General features: G+C 42.0%; 1 protein-coding gene across 2 annotated transcripts in view; it reads left to right on the top strand.

Moving 5' to 3' along the window:
* The window catches only part of SYT1 (synaptotagmin 1), a 340,150-nt gene extending 333,777 nt beyond the window's left edge, over positions 1-6,373 (top strand). For both annotated transcript variants that reach the window (XM_065743252.1, XM_065743251.1), the window contains exon 11: positions 3,252-6,373. In XM_065743252.1, the coding sequence (XP_065599324.1) occupies positions 3,252-3,458 (207 nt within the window). In that variant the 3' untranslated portion in view covers positions 3,459-6,373. The remainder of the gene's footprint in view (positions 1-3,251) is intronic.
* Positions 6,374-22,685: the final 16,312 nt, after the last annotated feature.

Raw genomic sequence — 22,685 nt, 5'->3', positions numbered from 1 at the left:
CCTCCCAGTTTGAAAGATAATAATTAGAAGTCTGGGAATGCATGCTTTTGTGGGTGCCTTGCTGCTATGGGGGTTGAAATGGCATTGGTTAAATGTACAGCCAACAGACATTGTTAGGGAAAACTACAAGGCAACGGAGGACTGCAAGGCAGCCTTCTCTTGATTAGGAGAGAGCCTGGTAGGGGTTTTGGGAATGTGCATATTCAATTCTGGTAGAAGCTATACTGGAGAGAAGCTAGGGCGTACCTCTTAACAAAAGCTGCGTGCTTGGCTTTTATTGGCTTGGTACTGACTAAGACAATAAAGCGAAACAAGATGAGGCACTAGGAATAGTGACTAGACTGGCCCTCCTGGGAGTTTTTTGATGCCCTGCAGCATTGATACAGATGTCTATGGACAGGAGTCTAAAAGTAGGAAATCCAGTGGGGGCTAATTCCCATTGATTTTGATGAAAGCTGGTCGTTGTGCTTGTGAAACATCTCAGAGCAAGCAGCAAACGACCAGAAGCTAAGAAAAGATCAATCATATCGAGCCTCTCTGGAACATCTTGATTTCTGAACAGGGATGGGAGTGGGGAACCTGAATGGACACCTCCAAGTTATCAAATCTGAGCTTTGGCATGTTAACACTTACTCTGTGGGTGCTTTGCCATTTTGCTCTCTAAGCCTAAATCAACTTAGTGAGGTGGACACAGATCTTTTAAAACAAGTGTTGTAGTTTAGCTGTCTGAAATTTTACTGCTCTTTTGATATGTTTATTGGAGTGACTTAAGGCTGTTTACCTCAGGATATAGCCTCAATTTAATGATCTGTAGTTATGGACTGTGGTCACATGCCAATGTATTTTGAAATTAGTTATGAAAGACTATATTTAGAAGAGATTTCATTATGGTCACTGTAGTAATTTCATCATTAGAAAAAAAAGTACATTATAAACATTGTTTAGACACAGTAATTGCTACCATTAATTCATATAAAAGACATTGAGAAAACTTTTGCAGTCAAATAAAGAAGTAATGGTTATACAAGTTTCATGATGGCTGTCAGAGAGCAAAGAAAGAGGTGGTGAAGGGAAAGAAGCTCAATAGCAACACCTTCATGTGGTTTTAAATGGGCCAAACCGTGTGATATAAGAATGGGTTTGGGCTCTGAATTGAAATGGACCTGCAAGAAAAAGTGGTATGTTGAAAGGTAATGGGAGAATACCACCAAGTACATTTCACCACTTTCAAGGCAGTCTCCAGTCCCTTTCACTCCAAAGAATGCCTAGTCACACCAAGGAAACGGCTAATCCAAGTGTAAGAGGTGATGCTTTCTGCTGTAACTGTGGGGTTTTGCAGTGCAGCTGTTCCTTTAATATGTAGTACAAAAGTACTGAGGTGCTTACATTCCTCTGTGGGTTTAAGTCAGAGACCATGCAGTGAAAATCATTTCAGCGTTAACCATCTGAGCTACTTTATCTTCCATCTTTATAGATCAAAAAAGTGTCTTTTGTTTTCAGTGCTCACTGTTTCATTATGATTAACAATGGAAAAATCCAGTAATAAGTAGCTACAAGCTTCTAGGTACAGCAGGCAACTTTTTTTGTACCATAAAATAGTACTCATGTCTACGTTTTATGTCTGATTGTATCATGCATCTAAAACGTAAGTGTTCATTTGGGGAGGTACCATCAACATTAAAGTGACCATATTGCAAGCAGCAAAACTGAAACATCATTTTGGCATCTAGAAATACTTGCTTCAAGATATTGCTATATATCACGAGTGCTCTGGGGAGAGAGAATCTTGTGTTTGGTGTACTCTTTTGTCATCAGCAACTATATAAATACTTTAGTTCTTGTTGGAATTGTTTCTTCCTCTGGCTCAGTGAATTGCAGTCTTGTAAGAGAAAGGACCCTATAAAATAGACCTCACAAGTCTGGTCTCACAGAGGTGCTTAAGGGCTACTTTTAAAAGATAAATCCTATTACAAGCAATAAAATTAATTCTGCTAGTAAGAAATCCAGGCTGTAAACATACTTAAAACCTTAAATTTGAGAATTTATTTTTTTTCTGGAAGAAATCTGTTCCATTGCATTTCTTCCTCTAGTTCAGGAGGCTCACATTCACATGAGGAACTGTGTATCTTTATCAGGGGATGGAAAATAGTCAGGAAAAGAACTGTATGCTCTAATTTAACAGGAAAATCCCTAAGGAGGAGCATTTACAGTTAAGTAAAATCTGCCCAAGGCTGTTTAATGTCTCAAATCTGTTGAGGAAGAATAACGTTCCACTGAAGGCGAAGCTGTTGGTGCTGTTTTAACAAAACAACCTGATAGAGAGGAACATGTGCACGTGTACGCAAATGCCTACCTTGAATTCTGCCTCTCAGTGTGTCCCAGTCCAAGTGAATCTGGTCTGTGAGCTCCAAGTGATGGGCTCTCACAATTCTGTGGGCAGAGCTTAGCCCTGTGTGCCAGAGCTTACCACTCCTACAGCCAAGTGTCTCTGCAGCACCACATCACAGGCCTGATCTCACTGTGCCTGGTAATGCCCTCAAGACAACACAGCTTCTCTCTGTCTCCCTTGGGTGTACAGCCTCTTTTCCTGACTTCTTCATAATTGTATGGATCTATCATGTACACATACATATGAGTGTGCCATGTGCACACACACAGGTACATGTGTATATCTGTGGATAGCAGCTGTAAGGGCTATCCTCTGAATTATTTCTGAAAACAGCAGATTCACATGCAAGATAGATAAGAAGGAGTTGTTTAGAAGTAGAAGTAAATAGATTACAGCACTGGAGATGATAAATTGTTGTGGAGCCATTTCTGTATTGCACCTTTTAAGCGTAACATTTATTTATACAATAGCGATGTGTTTAATTGCACTACTCTTTAATTAGCTCAGCGTAAGATCTCACTTTTAGCCCTGCAGACTTCAAGCAGTCTGATTTTCAAGTAACAACAAAAAATTTATATATGTTGTTAAGCCGTTAAAGGGAAAAATCAACTTAAATTCCCACATGAAGCTCTTTGATGCAAGGGGGTGAATTTCAAGTTAACTGTGAGGTTCTGAGTAGAAATACATCTCAAGGGCTCACAAGAAGCAAAGACAAATGTTTGAATTTGCTTATGGCCAGAGGAGCCTCCTCTGGCAGTCATGCACCTGCTCCATTTGTGTCTACAGTCTCAGTCGTAACTGTCTTTGCTGAAATTCCTCTCTGCCCTCTTCCCCTCACCGGTCTTTCTCTGTCTCATTGTAGAAAGTGCAAATTGTTGTGACTGTTTTGGACTATGACAAGATTGGCAAGAACGATGCCATTGGGAAAGTCTTTGTGGGCTACAACAGCACCGGAGCAGAGCTGCGACATTGGTCAGACATGTTGGCCAACCCCAGGCGGCCCATCGCTCAGTGGCACACCCTACAGCCTGAGGAGGAGGTAGATGCCATGCTGGCAGTCAAGAAGTAAATTAAATTAAAATTAAAGTACGAAGAAGAAGAAGCCTTTCTGCATTTGCCCACATAGTGCTCTTTAGCCAGTATCTGTAAATACCTCAGTAATATGGGTCCTTTCATTTCCAGCCACGTGTTCCTGTCACAGATCGGTTGTACTTTTAAATTCCCATTTTAATTTGCACAACGTTAAATGTAGAGAGCCCTCTAACGGCGCTTCATTTCACCACTGCCCCCCAGATCTACTCTTCTTTTAAGCAATATGATGTGTAGATAGAGCATGACAGAAATTATTTATTGTATCACACAGTTGTATATATACACCAGTATGCTGAGAATTTATTTCTAGTTTGTGTATTTGTATGTTGTAAGCGTTTCCTAATCTGTGTATATCTAGATGTTTTTAATAAGATGTTCTATTTTAAATTATGTAAATTGACTGAGATATAGGAGAGCTGATAATATATTATAGGATAACTATTGTATCGTCTGCATTCCAGAAAAAAAATTCCAACTTGTAAGGCACTAGTAGTGTTACACTGACATCTTAAAGGACAACTTAAATCTGAGCTTTCAACTGGACCATCCTAATAACAAACTACACATACACAGTGAATCTTGGAGGGGCACATCCAATTTGGTAGACTTCTTTGACAGGCAGCTTGAGCAGCTCCGTGGCTGACCTCAAGGCGATGTAGCCAGAAGCCAGGATATCATTTTTTTGTATATATTCCAAAGCGCAAACATGACAGACTGAAATGGCTTTCGATTGAAAGTTGAGGAAGCAGTTCCATAGGAGGCAACAGTTTCATCTCACGTAAAAGTTAAGAACACTGCAGAGGTTATGCAGGGAAAGGGGGGATGGGAGGGGGAAGACGCAGCGGTCGCAAAACGCTGCCATGAAAACAAGAGTAGCTCTCCGTTATCACCTTTATACAAAATTTGCATACTGTGAATTCCATCCACGATTTCACATTATAATGAGTTTGCACATTAGACTTTGTAACGAAATATTTTATTATACTGACTCAGATTAGAAGGAATGCAGAATATTTTTTAGACACAGCCGTGTGAGTTTATTATACAAAATAGTTTCATGGTAAACGGACAGTATTGTAATCCCATCAGAAGATGACAAAATTTAGCCATAGTTCTAAATGCACTTCAAAGTAAGCCAAAAGAGAACAGCTAGTGACCTTTTATATACTATTTATACTTAAGTTTTAATTTGTCCTTTAAAAAAAAAAAGTGAAAACAAAGAACAAGTTCTAGAAAACTGAAGCAACCTCTTCTGTATACTAGATGCTCGTTTCAGGAGGAGTTTTTAAATGTTTTCAATGTTATTATGTAGTAAATGGCACTATTATGAAGCTATTAGTCATTCCATAAGAGTCTTGAAAGACTGCTCTGTGTATCACTGTGACTGCCGTGTGTGCTTAGAAATGTAGTTTTCTCAGTGGATAGCAATCAATTTATTCCGTAGTGATATTGTAATAATACTGCCATTCCCTTCTACTGCACTGCCGAAGGAATGCATAGCGCAAGCAGTTCTAGTTATTACGGACCAATTTAGAACTGGAGAGCTATGCAGGAGACAAGGAGGCTATACTGAATGGGTTGACCACGCAGCATTTTGTCAAGCCCTGTGCAATATTCCACATTTCCAACCTCCCTCGCCCTTGCCCCCCGCCGCTATATTGTAGATAGCCATCTTCCAGCTAGCCAGCATGTCATCTCGGCTTGTACCATCTCATCAAGTCATTTAGGGCATCACTTCTATCCCATGTACCGTCCTTTGAAGCCTCTCGCTTGTCTTTCCAAGCTGTGAATATATTTATAATGCTTTGAAAAGTGACTTATTTTCAGCCGTGTGGACTACCCCAGAAATGTGGCAATGCTATACCTTTTGGAGGGAGGCATGAGACACAAACGCTTTTCTCAACTGTGTCTAAAAGAAATTATTGTAAAAAAAAAAAAAAAGAAAAAGAAAAAATGAGGTATGTAGTCAGCTAGCCGTGGACTGAAAACAAAATCCTACACCCTCCCTCAAGGCTGTGCTGCTGAGAGAGCTGTGACAGCCTGAGGTCAGTGTAGTGATGGCCACATGCCACCATTTTCAGTGCACAGTGGGAGAAAGGAGCAGCAAAGTGATAGGAGATAAAAGTACAGATCTCTCCTCACCTCCAAAAGTAAGTAGCAAGACCCATTTTCTTTCTTTTTTACATGAAACATGGAAAATACACAAGTGAGACATTTTCTGATAGAAACAGGCGCATACATGCAAAGCATCAAGCTGGAATACTTTAAAATCTTAACCTTGAGGACCAAACCCCACCAAAGAAAAGACCGAGACAGTCAGCTTTCCAGCGTAAGAGCAGATATTCAGCTTCATGGTCTCTAGCTTTCAGTTGTTCATACAGGATAGCTGCAGGTTCAAACTGCCGGAACTGATTCATTGTGTTAAGGTATTCTTAATGCTTTTTCTTCCTACACTGCCAGACTGAATGTCACCGTAGAATTGGTTTGTAAGGTACTATGATTCTCAGAGACTGAACCTGCTATTTGACCAAGATGACATTTTCATCCTCAAAGAAGCCACATGTACCTTTCTGACAAAGCTGTGTGAAGTATTAGAATCTGATGCTGTAGAAAGATCCTAGTTGCCTTTGTGTATATTTACTGCCTGCTTGAGTGTTTCTCTGTGTGGGTTTTCTCTGTATCTTGTAGAAATGTTTGGGGTGTTTTATCCTGCCATATCGCTCGTGGCCCGCGAGCTGACAACTTTAGCCGTATTTTACCTTCATTTTTGATGAGGTGGTTTATATTTTGTTTCACTTTGTGTAGTGACTTCCCACAGTAGAGTTTTCCAATTGTCGTTACAATAACATACATATTACACAGATATTCAATAAAAATGTTTTATTTCCTGTTGATGTTTCAGTGTTTCTCTTTTGATCTAAAATGTAATAATAAAAAGACATTTCACTCACAGTCCTCAGCACAACCATAAACTTAGCAGTATTGCAAGTGCTAAGGCACCAGGCCTTTACAGGGGCTGCTAGGTCTGTCGTAAGGCAGTTACAGCCAGCGCTTCTCCAGTTGGTGAACTCTGCCTTCTCCTGCGGATGAAGTATTCCCCTGCTTTTTCTGAGGAGGCTGATTATTTGCCTCCCAAAACATCATTCTCTTAACAAAACACAGAGTACTTTCATACCACGATGAAAACGCCAAGCAGTGCAATCAGTACTCCTCCAGCCAATTGTGATTAGTGTTTGGAGAGAGTTGGTACGTTTTAAGTTACATCCAAGAGCTACTTCCAAGCTGGCCATAAAATCAAGCCTCCTGAAGACTATAACTCATTAGAGAAGGGACTAAAACTTTATGTGAGAAGTTGAATTCAGAAATGATTGAACAGCACTGTGCTTCAAAATGACTGAATTTCCTGAGCCTACCAAGAGAAACCATTCAGAACAAACAACAGCAACAGCACGAAAACCTGTAGCCACATTTGCTTTAAACACAACATTTTCCACAGCAAACCCTTCTGCTACTGCTTTTTCTCCCAGTCTACAAAGAAATTTACCCATTCCTTTCAGGAATTGCAATTACTGATATCACAGAATCACAGAACTGTAGGGGCTGGAAGGGGCCTCCAGAGATCACGGAGTCCAACCCCCTGCCAAAGCAGCTCCCTAGCCCAGGTTGCACAGGTAGGTGTCCAGGCAGGTCTGGAACGTCTCCAGAGAAGGAGACTCCACCACCTCTCTGTGCAGCCTGTGCCAGTGCTCTGCCACTTGAGATGCAGCACTTTAACCACAGTTGTTGCCTGCACCAGGAGCTCACTTTCAAATCACTCATTTCCCTATTCCTATTGCTCAGAAACTGCTCATTTCTCCAAGCTGCTTTTTTTCATCTTGAGTCAAGGAGCGCCAAAGGGCCTCATGCCACTTCTGGTGTCAGCATTTAAACACCAGTTGACATCTCCCAGTGGGCGTGGTGGGTTTGCCAGCATCCCTCTTCATCCAGGACTGTCAGCATGTCTGCATCTGTGTCTTGATGGAGCTGCCTATGGGTTTACACTTCTGTAGTGTGCTGCAGTTCCCCATAGATACAGGCAGGTGCTATAGTATGGAGGCATGAGGTGCTGCTGCTCCTTTCCTCGCCATCTAAGCTGTTGCATTGCTCAGACCAAGTGTGTACTTCCTTAAGAGCATCAGTTTGCTTAAGAAAAGACCTAAATCTATTAAAGTCAATAAATAAAAATACTTTGATCCTGGCTCCATATGTATCAGCTGTTTTGGTTGTTCTTGAGAAGAACAAAATAACAACTTTGTCAATCAAGACCAGTTCTTCCAACAGGGATAATCAGTTAAAGACGGTTATTACAACTAATGTAAGGAAAAATGCTTCGCATAATAGCTGTTATGCTAAGTGGGAAAAGCAGCAAAAATTACCAATTATATTCAGTTCATTTAACCCCTAATCAACTGTCAAGAAAAACATTCTTCCCAACTGACAGACTGTTACCAAAGCAAAGGATCCACATCTCTTGATCACTTTTCACATCATGAGTCAATGAAAGTTAATTGCCTGTTAGCTATGCAAAGCAAGAGTTAGAACATTGCATTTTCTGATAACCCTAACAGTCAATTTCTTTATTTATTTAGGCACTGCTATTTTCACTCTAGGCTTCCAGTTTAGTTTCCTGTACATGTGCTGTCCCACTTTTCAGAAGGCCCACATACCAAAGTCATGCCCAGCCTCTATTTTCAGTGTCAGTTCGGACACTTATTCATTTGGGTATTACAGAAAGCAGCCACACTAAGAGGTTTATTCAACATTAAAAAAAGAAATGTTTTCTAAATGAAAGAATGATCGGTATTTGCATAATGTTGCTTATGAAGGGGGAATATAGCATGGGGAGGCAAAGGCAGTTCCTCCAAGCTTTTGGGCTGAGGAATGAAGGCACAGGTAGTTTTGTATTTTTTTTTCTAGACATGCACTGTGCAGTAACACAGCAAGATTCTCATCAATCAATTAGGCAAAAATAAATAGAGTTAATAAATTTCATCTCATGACAGACTCACCATCTTGACAGCTGACATTTAATTTCCGTCAGACATTTCATATCTTTGCATACTCTTATTACTTACAACAAGGAGAGCACTCCGTACACAACGCACTGATGCTGTGCACCAAACAGAACTAACATCAGTTTTTCTCAAAAACAGATGAACAGTACAGAAAATATTCTCTGCAGTAAAATATTCTCTGATCTAATAATCAAGATTGACCCACAAACCCTTCACAAACCTCCCAAATTTTGCTTGTATTCTCTCAAAGCCCAGTAACAGTTCTGTCTTTGTACTTTGTTGTACTGATGTCATTGTGCTTCAGATTGTGAGGCTCTTCTTAAGCAGCAGCAGCACCCACTCAAAGGTTGCTCCAAAACACTGACAGGAATCTGTCATTGAAGAATTCCAGGTTGGCCTTGGGCTTTATTTGTCTGCTCCCTTGGGCCATTCAACACAAGGAGGAGGATCTCTGGCTGCAAACCCTGATGGAAAGCCTGGCAGGTTGTAGAGTGGAATGTGCCACTGTAGTCAGCTAACTCACACTTAGAAGCATTATCACCCTAGGGAACTCTAAGGCTCAGTACCTTGCACCCTGCTCAGGGTGTATTTTTTCATCATAAAACTGGCATTATTGTTAAACTTTCGATGAGGGATGTTTTCTGTGATATTCCCAGAGTCAAATAGCTTTCCCTTATTTTCTTTCCTTCATATGAAAGGTTACCTCTAGTGTTTAATCCTCAGTTAAGGATTTCTAAGGTACCTCTTCAAAGTTAATAACGAGCAGCTCAAATTGCTTAATTAGCTCGTGAATACGTATGTGTTCTTATCAGAGACTTCATCCATACCAGAACTAGAGAAAAAGCACCTTGTTATAGATTTGTACCAGAGTAAAGATGATTCCTATTTAGGCCACATATCACCTTGTGTTTGAGCCTCCCACGTCTCCCACATGAAATGCTGGGAAGATTCAGGTTACAGTCCTTGATCTCCTCCATGCTTCTGAAAAGAGTCTTTTTCCTAACATGATGAATGACATCTCCCACTTCAGCACAGTGATAAGGTGAACTGCTTAATGCTCTCGTTCCTTGGATTTAACACCAACAAATAGCTGCCTGAAAGGTTTGAACACCGTGACAATAATTAAATCTGCAGTAATTATTAATGCAGTAAGAGCAAGCAAGAAAAGCAAGCCAGCTTCTCCAGTTGACATTTTAAGTACAGATAACACAGGAGAATAAATGGGAAAAATGCAGGAAGAAAAAGAAATCACTTGCAGATCAGAAGCCCATATCTTCGCCTCTCTACACTCCTTCCCTATGTCCCTGTTACATTATAAGAGCGACAAAATCTCTTCTAAAATTCTGATCCTATGTTTGCTCCCATTTCTGTGGTATTTACTGTGTTCCTTCTTCTAACTGAGCACAAACGCTTCTGTTGTTGATCATTCTCTTTCTTTCCTCCTCGTGTTCTACCTCTGCTTAGCTGAATTCCCCTTCCTTCCTAAAGTTTATTAAAGCACTCACCCTGTGACAATTGGCACCTAACAATCTCTTAGGAACATGGATTGAGGAAAAAACACTGAACCACAAAACCTTTCACAACCAGTTAGTATGTGCTTCAAAGTTTATACTTTTATAAGTATGAGAACACTACAGTCTGTAATCCCTCCCACAGTATAAAACCTTTCCGTACCTGCTCACTGTAAGGCATGCTTTCTTCATGATCTGATTATACATCTCATTAGCAATGTTGAGTCATACCAGCACCTCATAGAATCGTAGTGGCACTTTTGATGAAGAAGAAATGTGATGGACTGGGCGATACTGAGGGCTTTTTTTCCCCGCACCAGAAATTCTAAACCATTTCCCACCGAGACTTTCATCATCTCAAGTGCCATCTTCAAATCTCCTGTAACCCTCTCCCTAAGAGAGAGCGAACACTCTGCCTAGCACCATAATACAAGCACATTTCATTATAACCAAGGTAAATGAACAATCAATATGAACTGCACATTAGCCACAGCTCATCTCCTTCCAGCCTTTCAAGCTGGCATCACAGATACTTCTCTGAAGACACACTAAGAGGACTATCTCTACTTTTGATTTGACTTCAGCAGCTTCGATTTGCGTACTCCCTTTAAGGCATTTCAAGGGGAGCAAACTTGGTCAAACCGCTGTTCACATCCACTTCCAGTTTTCAAATTAAGAAAGATGTACGTGATACAGACATTAGCAATTAATTAGCATTTAAAATGTTTTGATAGAATTAGCAAGTCAAAAGGGAACTCCTTCATTTTCCTGGTAGCCAGGCTATCCATTTTATAGCATCTTCTCTTCCTTTAGTATGCACACACATTAGTTATCGCCTGGTTGACAGCTCCATAAATCCTCTCAGACTCTCGATGTGTCCAAGGATAGATGAGGAGCTCCTTCATGACAGACTATTTCACGTCCCCACAGAGTTACACAGCATGCTCCCTCACTAGCAGCTGTTAAAATACAAATACTCACTGGCACTTTGTGTTCCTCAGCACCCCTAAAACAGTAGGCCTCCTCCACAAGTAAGCAGCAACAGACCATTCCCTGCTGAGAGTATTCATGGCATGTACCACATCTTCCAACTTCATTTGCACTCACACTGCTGCCACGTTTGACTTCTTTTCCTATAACGTGCGCTACAGAGAGTTCTGGTCCACAATTTGGGGAGATGGTTTTTACTATGCTTCAAATGCTAGATATGCAAACTTCGTAGCCAAGGCCTTCTAGATCCATGGCTTCTAACTTTGGAGGTCTGAAATTACCATTGACACAATCTGCTAAACAATTGTGATACCATCAGTGAAGTGGTCTTAATAAAAAGTCCTCTGGATTGCTGCATTCTTCTTACCAAGAGAGTAAAAATAGAGAAAAAATAAATAAATAAAATAGAGAGAAGATTAATATAATTTTCTGATCATCTCATTAACAATATATTTCTATACTGTAGAACAGCCACTGATTATGACTCGGTTTTGCAGAGCTAAATCATTTTCTTAAATCCTTCAAGAATCGTATCCTTTTCATCTGAACTACTTAGCAGAATGTATGAAAACATTTGATCCTGTTAATTATCTAAAACATCTATCCATGACGTGCATTTGGTCTTATTAGCAGCAACATGGCCCTTTCTTTGCTATGCAATATGATTCAGCACATGCCACAGGGTACTCGTCATGAAAAAAAGAAAAAAAAAAAAACACTTTGGAAATTACTGATCTGGATAATACCACAAAATAACCCGTTCTTAACACATGGCTCCTGGAGACTGTCTGAAGAAGGCAGTCCAATATCAGCCCTAAAAGAAAGCCAGGAGTTAGCACACAGCAGCTAGCTGCTTGTTACTTCATGGACGCAGCCAGGCAGGCAGTTTCCCTATGTTTAATAAGTAGAGGGCACACAGCAAAGACGTAAGGTCAGGTTTTCCCCTCCACTAGAACTGAATGAATCCAGAGAGACAAAGCTGTGGGGCAGAACTGGATTTTGCACCAGCTGTTTTACTCCCCATCCCCATGCATAGGAAGGAGTTGTGGCAGAGCTTTACTGCTAATTGTAGGAGCCTGGATATCTGTACCTCAGGGATGTCCAAAGTCAGTCCCATTAGGCCAATGACCCATTAGCTGCTGTCTCTCATCCAACAGCTGTGCCAAACTATTAGCTTAACCTCTGCAAGCTCCTCACCTTCAGATCAATGAGGGTCTGTTCAGACTCAGACGTGGTTGATCCATCTTCTGGACCATGCTGATCCTGTAGATAGAAATTGGGTGAACTGCTGCCTTTATACGCTCCCAAGTGATACCACTGTCTGTACTGCTACCCTGCAGCTGCATGTACACTGTTTTCTTTTCTACTCAGCAACCCAGGGCTGCATTTCACAAACCTTCTCTGATTCCAACCACAGCTGCAGCTGTTGCTTTTTCTGTCAGGCTCACTATCCTAGTTAATTGGACTTCTCATGTGTTTAGGAGATGATTAAGTAATGGCTGGCCTGATGGACAGAATGCTACGTTGGGATGATCAAGTTTTACTCCTGACTCTGACAAAGAGCTTTTTTTTCTTACAGGGAGTCTCATATAATTTACTTCATGTTCTTGTTGCCTCTATTTCCACATATGTAATGAGGAAACAATAATAAGTTGAAGAGAAAAGTGTTGTAGACAGCATGTAGCATAGTTATATAATAACAACACCATTAATTCCCCAATTAGGATTTATATGAGTCCTTGGTTTATCGAGGTGCTGTATAAATCCTGATCGCCGTATCTCGAGGATTGCGTCAGTCAGGAGTTAGTAGCAGTAACTCCCCTGTAGGCAGAATGTGAATGCCACTGATTTCAGATGAGCTATATTCCACACAGGGCTGCAGCAGTGCTTTGAGCTTCGGTCCCAGCCTAGCTCCAGCCCCATAAGTATCTGCATTCTCTCACTCAGCAGTAAGGTATCACTGGATAGTTCCCAGAGATTTCACAGAACTCTTTGTGAGACCTTGAGGCATCACACCAAAGCTACTCACCTCCCAGCACACACCACCACGTAGTTAGATCTTTGTCAGAGAATTGAACAAAACTTTGAAAACCCCTCTGACTGTGCCCGGGAGGAGACTATAACTGCAGTACTGGTTGGTTCCTACCTGTATGTGAAACCACTGATTGGAAAACTAACAAATGTTTTCCTGAGAAACATCCTGACCAACCTCAGTTTGGATATGTGTGAAGGTCAGGAAGAGGTATGCCATGAGCTAGTACTTTCGTGCTCAATCAAGATGGATTGAGAAGCCTAATTTCTGGGCCTAGTGCGCCACAAAGCCAGTTTAGTGGCTTAGCTCTCCTTCACATGCAGCTGTCAAGTTTCAACTTTTTGCAGAGTGCAGAGTGCTGTTTCCTTATGCTTCAGTCACTGTACCACATCCCTTTCTTTCAGTGCAGCTGTAGCTCCACTTTGTGGAAGATGAAGAAAGCAGAGAGTGAGCCAGGTATCTGAACTGCAGGGCTGTGAGGATTCTGAGGGAAACAGACATAGAAGAGATGCTGGTCGATCATTATTTGATTGTAATCCTACAAAATCAACTATAAAATACAGCAGGCTAAAAACTGAAGGCAAATGTATTTCCTACATATCCAGATATGGAGCAGTGGAAACTGCCTGACCGCAGATCCATTTTTGCCACTGAAAAAGCCAAGATACTTCAACCTGGCTGTTCTGTTCTGAACTGGTATTGCCTTTCTTTGGAAGTTTTCCACATCTACAGTTAATGCTGGAGCTGAAATGCCATGGTTTTGAGTGTCCATGTGCTGCACTTACTTACGAATGTTCTCAGAGGTCTTAAATAATTTCTAAAATATTTAATTTATATTTCTGATTGAAATATTTAAAACGTTAAAATCTTTTAAAAAATTTATATCTTAGAAGTGTTTTTCATACAGTGGAAGAGGACTGGCTTTCTGATGTGGCTACTTATTGACTGTGCAGAATTGAAGTGGTTTTTCAAAGAAGATGATCTGGAATAGCCATTCTTAAAAAAACACCCCTTCTTTTCAACGCTGCAAAATCAAGTTCAATTATTTGTAATGAATGTGGGCATTCAGTTTAGGACATCTAACTACAGGTATTTACATTCAGGTGTATAAAAGTGCACCTGATGTATAATCCCAAATATAGACAGCAAAGATGTGGCCAATACAGATGGAACAGATTACATATCAGTGCATGCACAGAGAATACCATTGCTCTCCAAGCTCCTACTCTGGAAGTTTAGGTGCCCAGTGCTCATGTGAAGAGTAAGTGAGCATCTCAATTTAATGTCAGTGTCAAAGTAAATTCCTCCTACTAAAACCAGAGCTGCCCTCTAACAATTTGGCTCTGGATGGAATAAAGCATTCAGGCATTTAGTTTCAAAGACATTTTGAAGTGCTTTAGGAACCCTCCTCACCACAGGCCCCATTCTGAGCTTCAGCAGAGCATGTGCTCTTAATTGCAAGTTCTTGTCATGTCAGATCGTGCCAAGAGCTGTAAAGCCTTCCTAAGTGCTGGTCACAGCAATTTGATCAAAACCACAGGCTGTATCTAAATAACAGGAAGAGAGAGGAACTGGATTATCCTTTTAGTAGGTGGGGTCATCGTCTCAGTTTTGGACCATAGGGCCAATGTCTTTAATGCTCTGTAGGCTGCACACACACTCCAATCAGACCAAGCAAAGGAAGTGAAAGCAGCTAAAGCACTTTTAAATGCTCCCTCGTGACTGTTTTATCAGAAATTTCACCTTGGGGATGACCTTGTTTGAGGAAAGGCTCAGGTCTATGTGAGGAGCAGGAAACAGACACAGTCTGAAGAACCTTCAGAAATGATTTTAGGCCCTTCCAGAAAAGCAAAAAAGTTTCAAGATTTTTGACATGACATTGGAAGTGCTGAGAAGGGCACTACAACATCTACTGCCCATGGAGCTCTGAGACCTGCTAGTAGCATCAATGGCAGGGACACTGCAGGAATGTAGCATACAGCTCTATACATCCACCATGAGAAATGCAGGGAGAATACTGAAAAATCAATAGCAGTCTGAAGGAAAAGCATGAGAACACTGGATGATGCACTCAGCCTCTCTTGTACAACCGAGAGAAAGGTCTTGAGGGACAGCACAGACAGGCCTGAAGCCTTCCCATTGATGGCTGCACATGGGAACAGCAGTTGCTCTGGGGGAAATAGAAGGAATCAGGCCCGAAGTTCAGGTTCGAACAATCTTAAAAAAGATTTTGTTTACTCTAAAGAAATTCAAGAAATCAACACAGCTAGTTAGAAGTTATGGTGCACACTAGCCCCAAGGATGCTATGTGCACCTCAAGAGGCAAGCAGGCACCTGGAGCACAGGCAGCAGCCCTAGATTCACTACTACTGAAAAACACTGTGTTCTGATGCTGACAGTTTAGAGCCTTTGGTTCCCACCAGCTCTTCACACTAACCATCCACGTGGGGGATGTCTCCCAAGCAGACTTCTTTAGAATTCAAAATGTCATCCTTTAGGGTTTAGCGTAACTCCAGGGAAGCAGACCATGTAAACAGTCTGAGCCTCTGAATGAAAGGAATGCGGAGAGGAATGAAGATGAAGGACTAGAATGTCATTCCGGTAAACACAACCATCAGCCTTTTTTAAATTAAACACATACCTATCTTCCCACTGCTTCATCTATGCACAGCAGCTCAGTGAAGTCCTGGGAAGTGTCAGAGGCAGCAGCACAGTATGCCGGAAAATATTGCTCTGTTTTACTTAAGGAAATTAAATTTTTCGTGTTCTATAGACTATATTGCTATGAAGTGTTGTGGCTACATGACAGATGTCCCAAAACGGCAAGTGAGATCACACAGAATCACAGAATTGATTGTTGGGGTTGAGGGTCCTATGGAGATGGTCCGCTCCTCCAGGCAGGTTCCCTAGAGCAGGTCGTGCAGGAAAAGCATCCAGGCGAGTCTGAATATCTCCAGAGGAGACTCCACAGCCTCTCCGTGCAGCCTGTTCCAGTGCTCCGTCACCCTCACAGAGGAGCAGTTTTTCCTCACGTTGGTCGGGAACTTCCATGTTCCAGTCTGCCCGCTGCCCCTGTTCCCATGGCAGGGCACCGCTGAGCGGAGCCTGGCGTGGCTGTTGTCGCGGGGCGCAGCGCGGGCGGCCGCCGGCAGGTGTCAGGCACGGACTGGGAACTGGGAGACAGAGGGCAACGCTCCTCCGAAAGGAGTCCGACGGGAGCAGGTGTCATCGCTGGTCATGGCTTTTATTTGTTTCTGGCGTACATTTTATTTGTTTCTGGGAGGTATCGGCTGCTAAGAGCAGGACAGAGTTCAGTGTATTGCAGAGCTAAAGGTTTATGACGTGTAAGAATGCAGAGCTTTGGCTTTTGCTCTCGCTACAGAAGATTTTATGACTTCTTTTCTATTTCCCTACAGCCATCCGTAATCTTTACTGAGTACTGTGATGACAAATGGAGCAATAAAAGCACTCGCATGGATTCACTTCTGCCCGGTGGCTAATGCTAGGCAGGTAGCAACTGGCAGTGCACCCGAAGAGATTCTCAGTGAACTTGCCAACATCTAGATACCAGATTGCAAATTTTTTTAATTGTATTATTATTATTTTTTTAATATAAGTGCTCCTGCAGAAATAGCCTGAGCAAGCTTAGTCCCCTACAGATTTGAGGTGTGATGGGATTGCCTTGCCTTCAGCTGGAGATGATCTTCAGATGGTTTGGACTCACAGAACTGAATCACAGAACTGTAGGGGGTGGAAGGGACCTCCAGAGATCATGGAGTCCAACCCCCTGCCACAGCAGCTCCCTAGCCCAGGTTGCACAGGTAGGCGTCCAGGCGGGTCTGGAACGTCTCCAGAGAAGGAGACTCCACCACCTCTCTGTGCAGCTGTGCCACTGCTCCGTCACTGCACTGGGAAGGAGTTCCCATGCACATTTGTGTGAACTTCCTATGCTTCAGTTTGTGGCCATTTAACATTTCCCCTAGGTTGTACACATACAAGAGAGGCTCAGGGCATCATCCAATGTTCTCATGCTTTTCCTTCAGACTGCTGTTGATTTTTCAGCACTCTCCCTGCATTTCTTAGGGCAAATGTGTAGAGCTGTATGCTACATTGCTGCAGTGTCCTCACCACTGATGTACCAGCAGGCCTCAGAGCTCCATGGGCAGTAGATGTCGAAGTGCCCTTCTCAGAACTTTCAGTGTCTAGAAACAGAGAGAAAATCTTGCACTCCAGATGAGGAGCCACTGCCCTGCTGCAGTGCCCCAGGACAGAAGGGTTTTGCTGTCCCAGCTGCTGGCCTAATGCAGAGCGGGGGTAGGGAAACGGAGAAGTTTAGTTGAACTCCTTTTGATGAACATAGACTGAAAGAACTAAAAATGCAATTAAAGCCAAGTCTACAATTGGAACCTACTTCACTGTCTAAAATGTTCATAGCCTTAGCAGTAAACAACATGAACAATTAAAAGCATTTACATGTGTATACCTATTCAGCTATCTTTTAAATTGATTGGTCACTTTAAAGGCTAGAACAGAAGCCACCCTAATACTTCCTTTCATAAATCTTCTGGTTTCCTGCAAGCACAACATTGTCACTTAATGTTTATAACTCATAGAAGTCGATCATCATTATATTAGGATTTTTATCCTTGTCATTTTGTTTCAATTGAGTAAAACAGTGATAAACTGCACATAACTTCAGTTTGATTCAGTCACACACCCATTTCTACTTCATGCCAAACCAGCCCTGAATTATTTAAAACCTCTACTTTGCTGCTGACCTGGAGTACTAGAATTTTTAATGGAGTTCATAAGCTAACAGTGCGGGTCAAGAGAAGAATGTTGAAAACGGGAGACGGTAAACAGACTGGCTGAGAGACATGACTTCATCAAAACTCCGACTCTTGTGGAATTTAAAGGTTCAGAGAGCAGCATTTTGAGTCATCACACACCTTCAGGGATCCACTTACTTATAAGCACGATGTAAAACTGTTGAACTTCATGGAATATATTCCAGTAAATGGCATTACACTGCAATGTTCCATATGAGAGGAAAGGAAGACTATGGATTTTTATTGTCCTCTGAATTAAACTGGCATGTGAGTCATCATCCAGGGAAAACAACATAAGCCCCACCTCTTCCTTTTGAGAAAAACTTGCCAAGTCGCCCATTTGAAGTCCCTTCTACCTTTTCATGAAGATAACATTCAGCTCCATTGAATGTTTCTGTTTTGGTTTGGTTTTGCTTGGGTTTTTTTGATATATTTTTTGTTTGTTTGTTTTCATGTAGTCTTTGTAGTTCTGTATGCCTTATGTAGAAATTAGAATAGCTCTTACACCTGCAAAATACAGATGAGGTATAGAACAAATGTTCCTGAAGAGCAATGTCAAGAAACTTTGCAATATAAATAACATGAAAGGAAGTAATATTGAACTTTCCAAGACCTACTGCCATACATGGCAAGTTTTCATTCAGGGCATTTACACATACAGAGCAGTACACAGCTCTGTTTTTATCCTCCATTGTTTCAGAAGTGGACAGTTTTTTGTCAGATCATTTAATCCAGTCAGGACTGGAGAAACACACACAGCAAGGTCTATAAGAAGGAGACCATTGATTGAAAGAACTTGACTAAAAATATCTATGTATCACTGCCAAAGAGTAGCTAGGCTACTGAAAGAAAAAATGCTGGTTTAGGCTGGAGATTGTATCACTTGTTGTCTGTAATCTAGCATGCATAGTAATGAACTAGACAGAGATCCTGTTTCCTCAACACCAAGTCAAATAGCAGAGTAGAGAGAGTCATTGGAAGGGGACTACTAATAACTGTGCAGAGAGGTTGATGTTCAACTGGAGTTTGAGTGATTTAGATAGCATGTGGGCAAGCACTATATGCCCCGGTCTTTAGCACTGCACCAAGTCTGATCCCTCCTGAGGGCTGACATGCCCCTCCAGTCATCATGCTGCAGATGTAGTTTTCATAAACAGCTTAATACCAGTGGTTTCCCAACGATGGGCCACAAATCACATGCCCCTGATTTACAGAAAGCTGGCCAGCTCTGTCAAGCTGACTCTAGTCATTTCTAAGAGAAACAACAAATGAGAAAAAATGCACTGAAGTGAAAAATGGATTCCACGGTTGTATCTGTATTACATTAACAGAAAAGGAAAGAAAACCTTACAGAGACAAGCTAGAGACACACATTTTCCACACAGGCATGTTCTGTAATTGCTAGAGAAGTAGTTATGCAATTCTGAACAGATCATCTATTTAACGTGGTTATACTTGGGAGGAAACTTGGGAAATAGTTTTTGTTCTTGTACAATGAAATTACTTGTGGTAAGACTGCCCTCTTCCTGGCTTTCCGGCATCCAGCTCTCACAGAAGGTCTGCAAGGTGACAAGGGGACATGGAGACTAGTTAATCTTGTGCTCTATCTGTTTTTAATTCCTAACTTGGGAACAGATTCCAAAGTGGCCATCATAAGCCCTGGCATGTTTCCAAACTATCCAGCTCTCCAGTAACACAAAAACCCATTAAATCAGGCTCCTGTAGCAGAGCAGAGAGATATGAAAGGTAAGGTCGTCTTCCTTCAGATGCACTTGACCCTGTGAATGAGACAGTGGCATTCCTTCTTCCTTTTAAAATATCTGTTCAAGGGACCAGATGCTGCTCTGTTTCTTGAAGTGGAGAAACTAGTCCATGCTATCATCCTCTGCTATTCTTTAGCTTCCTTCACAGCTCTTACTTCAGCTATATTTCAAAAGCATGGATTACTGCTGGTGGCACTGGAGTGTAGAGTGTGCAGAGTGCTGTCCTCATGCTACCTGTTGTCTACATTCCCCTTCACTGTGTGGGGAAATATTCACATCCCTGCCACTCCGTCTTCTCTTCATAAACTGTCTTTTATATTCTGGCTGCCTCCTGCGGAGTTTGGAAACTCCCAGATTTCTCTGCAATCTAACAAACTAAATTTGCTGACAACTTCAGAGAATCACCCACATGTTAATTTCAAGAAAAGAACTAAGAGAGTGCACTAAAGCACATGCACATTCACAGCTGTTGCTCAGAATTTACTATTGCTTCTGCCGAATTGCCTTCACTGCCTGAGTATACTTTCACTTCTCCTTTCATTGCACATTTTATCTCCCAAAGTTGCTTTCAAAGGATATCTGACAACATATGTATTTAGCTTTGTACTGCATAGCTTATTGAGGATCATACAGACTTAATAGCACACACAGGTTTTTAATCAGGTGCAATCTGACTCAAACTGCAGCCTTAAAAAGATCCAATGCCCAAAAAGGAAGAGCCTTACGGCTCTCACCTTTCATAGCCCATAGTCTGGATGCCTTTCTAAGTTGACAGGATGCCGTTCTGGTTGACTGCTGTTATTTTGCTGAGTGCTGGGACAGGCTGTCTGCTGGCGAACGCGCTGCTGCTGCCCTCCCCTCACATTTGCCTCACTCTGCCTGTTTGTTTTAAAGCCCTTCTGCCACATTCACTTCTTTCACACTCTGACCCTCGCCTGTTCCTTTCTACTTCCCCTGCATCCCAGAGCTATTCTCTATTGCACTGAACAAATAAGAGGGAATACAAAATTCAGCATGCTCGAGGACTTATTTTCAAATTAGAAAGTGTAAATAGCATTTTCCACGGGCCTGCACGGCCTAGCTGCCGTGATAACTATTTCCATGCCAACGTGCCAAGCAAACAGCACTGTCCTTTCCCCTCCCAAGTAAAACACCATCAGCTCACACAAGCACACCTCATGGGCGTGCTCCCCGCTCCTCAGCCCCTACCTGCTCTCCAGCCTGACCTTTGCTCGAGCTCTGGCTGACACACCCACATTTCTGTGACATTCAAGCAGCACAAGCCAGCAGCAGAGCCACCACAAAGGCAGGCAGCGCAAAAAGTGTTGTCAGATGGAAGGTAAAATGCTACAAACCACAGCCAGCTTTTCCTTCAGCTGTATGGCACTGCGCTCGAAGCAAAGGCCTTGCAGCTTCCCACCCTAGGGCTGTGACCAAGCTCCCTACATGCTTAATGCTGCCTTAGCCAGCAGCTCTGCATAATGCAAACCGCATCCACAGCTTCCTTTGTTCCGTGCATTTAAGCCATGTTTAACAGAGGCAAACCCTCCAGAGCATTCCCTTACACATGTACTGGGTCCTTACAAGTCAGCAGGCAGAACACGGATTGCTAAAAAATTCACACTAAATAAAGGTGTTTCCTTCTCTTTGGAAAAAGGCCTAATCTTTAGCTAAGTTCTGCGCTTATTAGGCTACTTCATATAGAGATCTGATTTCTTAAGCACTGAAAAAATTAATCCTCAGAATGTCATTTTATCTCTTCTGCTAAGTGCCAAGAATGTGTAACAAACTAAATAATGTAACACTGTGCAGGGGACAGAACAGGAAGAAGAAAGCTCTGCCCATGATTTCAAATTAGGATGCTTTATACATAGTACTTTAATTATTACTTTTCACAAGAAGTGATTAAACTTCATTTAAATTCAAGGCATCACTTGCCAAGATCACAAAAGCAGTTTATTATTTTAATTCCTGCATAATTATGAGGAGAAATGTGTTCTGCTTCGGCCTCTGGTGAGGAGATATGGCACATTGCCACGCTACAAGGAGGAAAATTCTCTGTGGTGCCAACGCCTAGTGAACTGCATCCTGTGTCTCAGCTCCTCGACGCCGAGCAGGGCGGCTGACAAATCAAGAGGAGACTTGCTTTAAACCTTCCTGTTTCTTGGTATCAGAACAGGCTGTTATTTGCAAAAGAGCAGTGGGAAAAGCAGGCACAGATTTCACACAGGAAGTACAGAGGAGGAATGTGACATTCTGCCAATTTGCAAATAAATGGAAGCTGATTCGTCCTGTCCGGTAGGTTTTTCTATCAGCACTCGGTTAATGACACTGCCCTGAAATACGTTGGTTCAGCTGTCTGCTCGCAGCAGCTTAGTGGACAGTGCTGCACAGCCTAAGAAGGGAAAATACACCAAACAGAAAGTGCTTACCTGCAAGCTGTCCCCTGTGCAGGTACTTCAGTTGCTTCATTTTTGTAATCACACTGCTCTGATGAAGCAGCATTGGGCCAGAGAAGACTGCTAACAGATTCAAGTATTGAGTATTTAGCAGAATTGATACAAGCATTTCCCAAACCCTTGTTTTTGTTTTTGTTTTTTTTTGCCTCCGGGATGGCCTTTCTTAGATTTAGTATGTAAACTGCACTGTATTTCAGCTTTAGCACTAAAAATCTCAAGACGTGTCATAATAAGATGAAATAAGACAAAAGAGGAAACTGAAACTATGGAAACACACAGTCATACTCTTCTAATGGAGAGCCCTCATAGATCTACTTGTATTAACTGTCCAAAGAGAAACTCGGTGCTGTTTAAGAAACCAAAGAATACTGAAGTTACCTGTAGATCTCTGTTAACAAAATTCAGAATATTGCTCTGCAGCCCTGTGAGCCCTGTAGCCAGCCAGTGATGCTCTAGCATCGGTGAACATTTCCACAGAGCAGTGCATCAGTCTCTCTACGGTGGAGTGAGTTCATTACTGCCAGTAACGGGTTCCAAGTACTGGATCACGCTCCCACAGAAGGCAG

The sequence above is a fragment of the Cyrtonyx montezumae genome, unplaced genomic scaffold (assembly GCF_038088225.1).
Source record: "Cyrtonyx montezumae isolate F1298 unplaced genomic scaffold, pur_monq_1.0 scaffold_3, whole genome shotgun sequence".
In the NCBI taxonomy this organism is placed as follows: Eukaryota; Metazoa; Chordata; class Aves; order Galliformes; family Odontophoridae; genus Cyrtonyx; species Cyrtonyx montezumae.
This window is presented reverse-complemented; position numbering and strand designations above follow the sequence as displayed.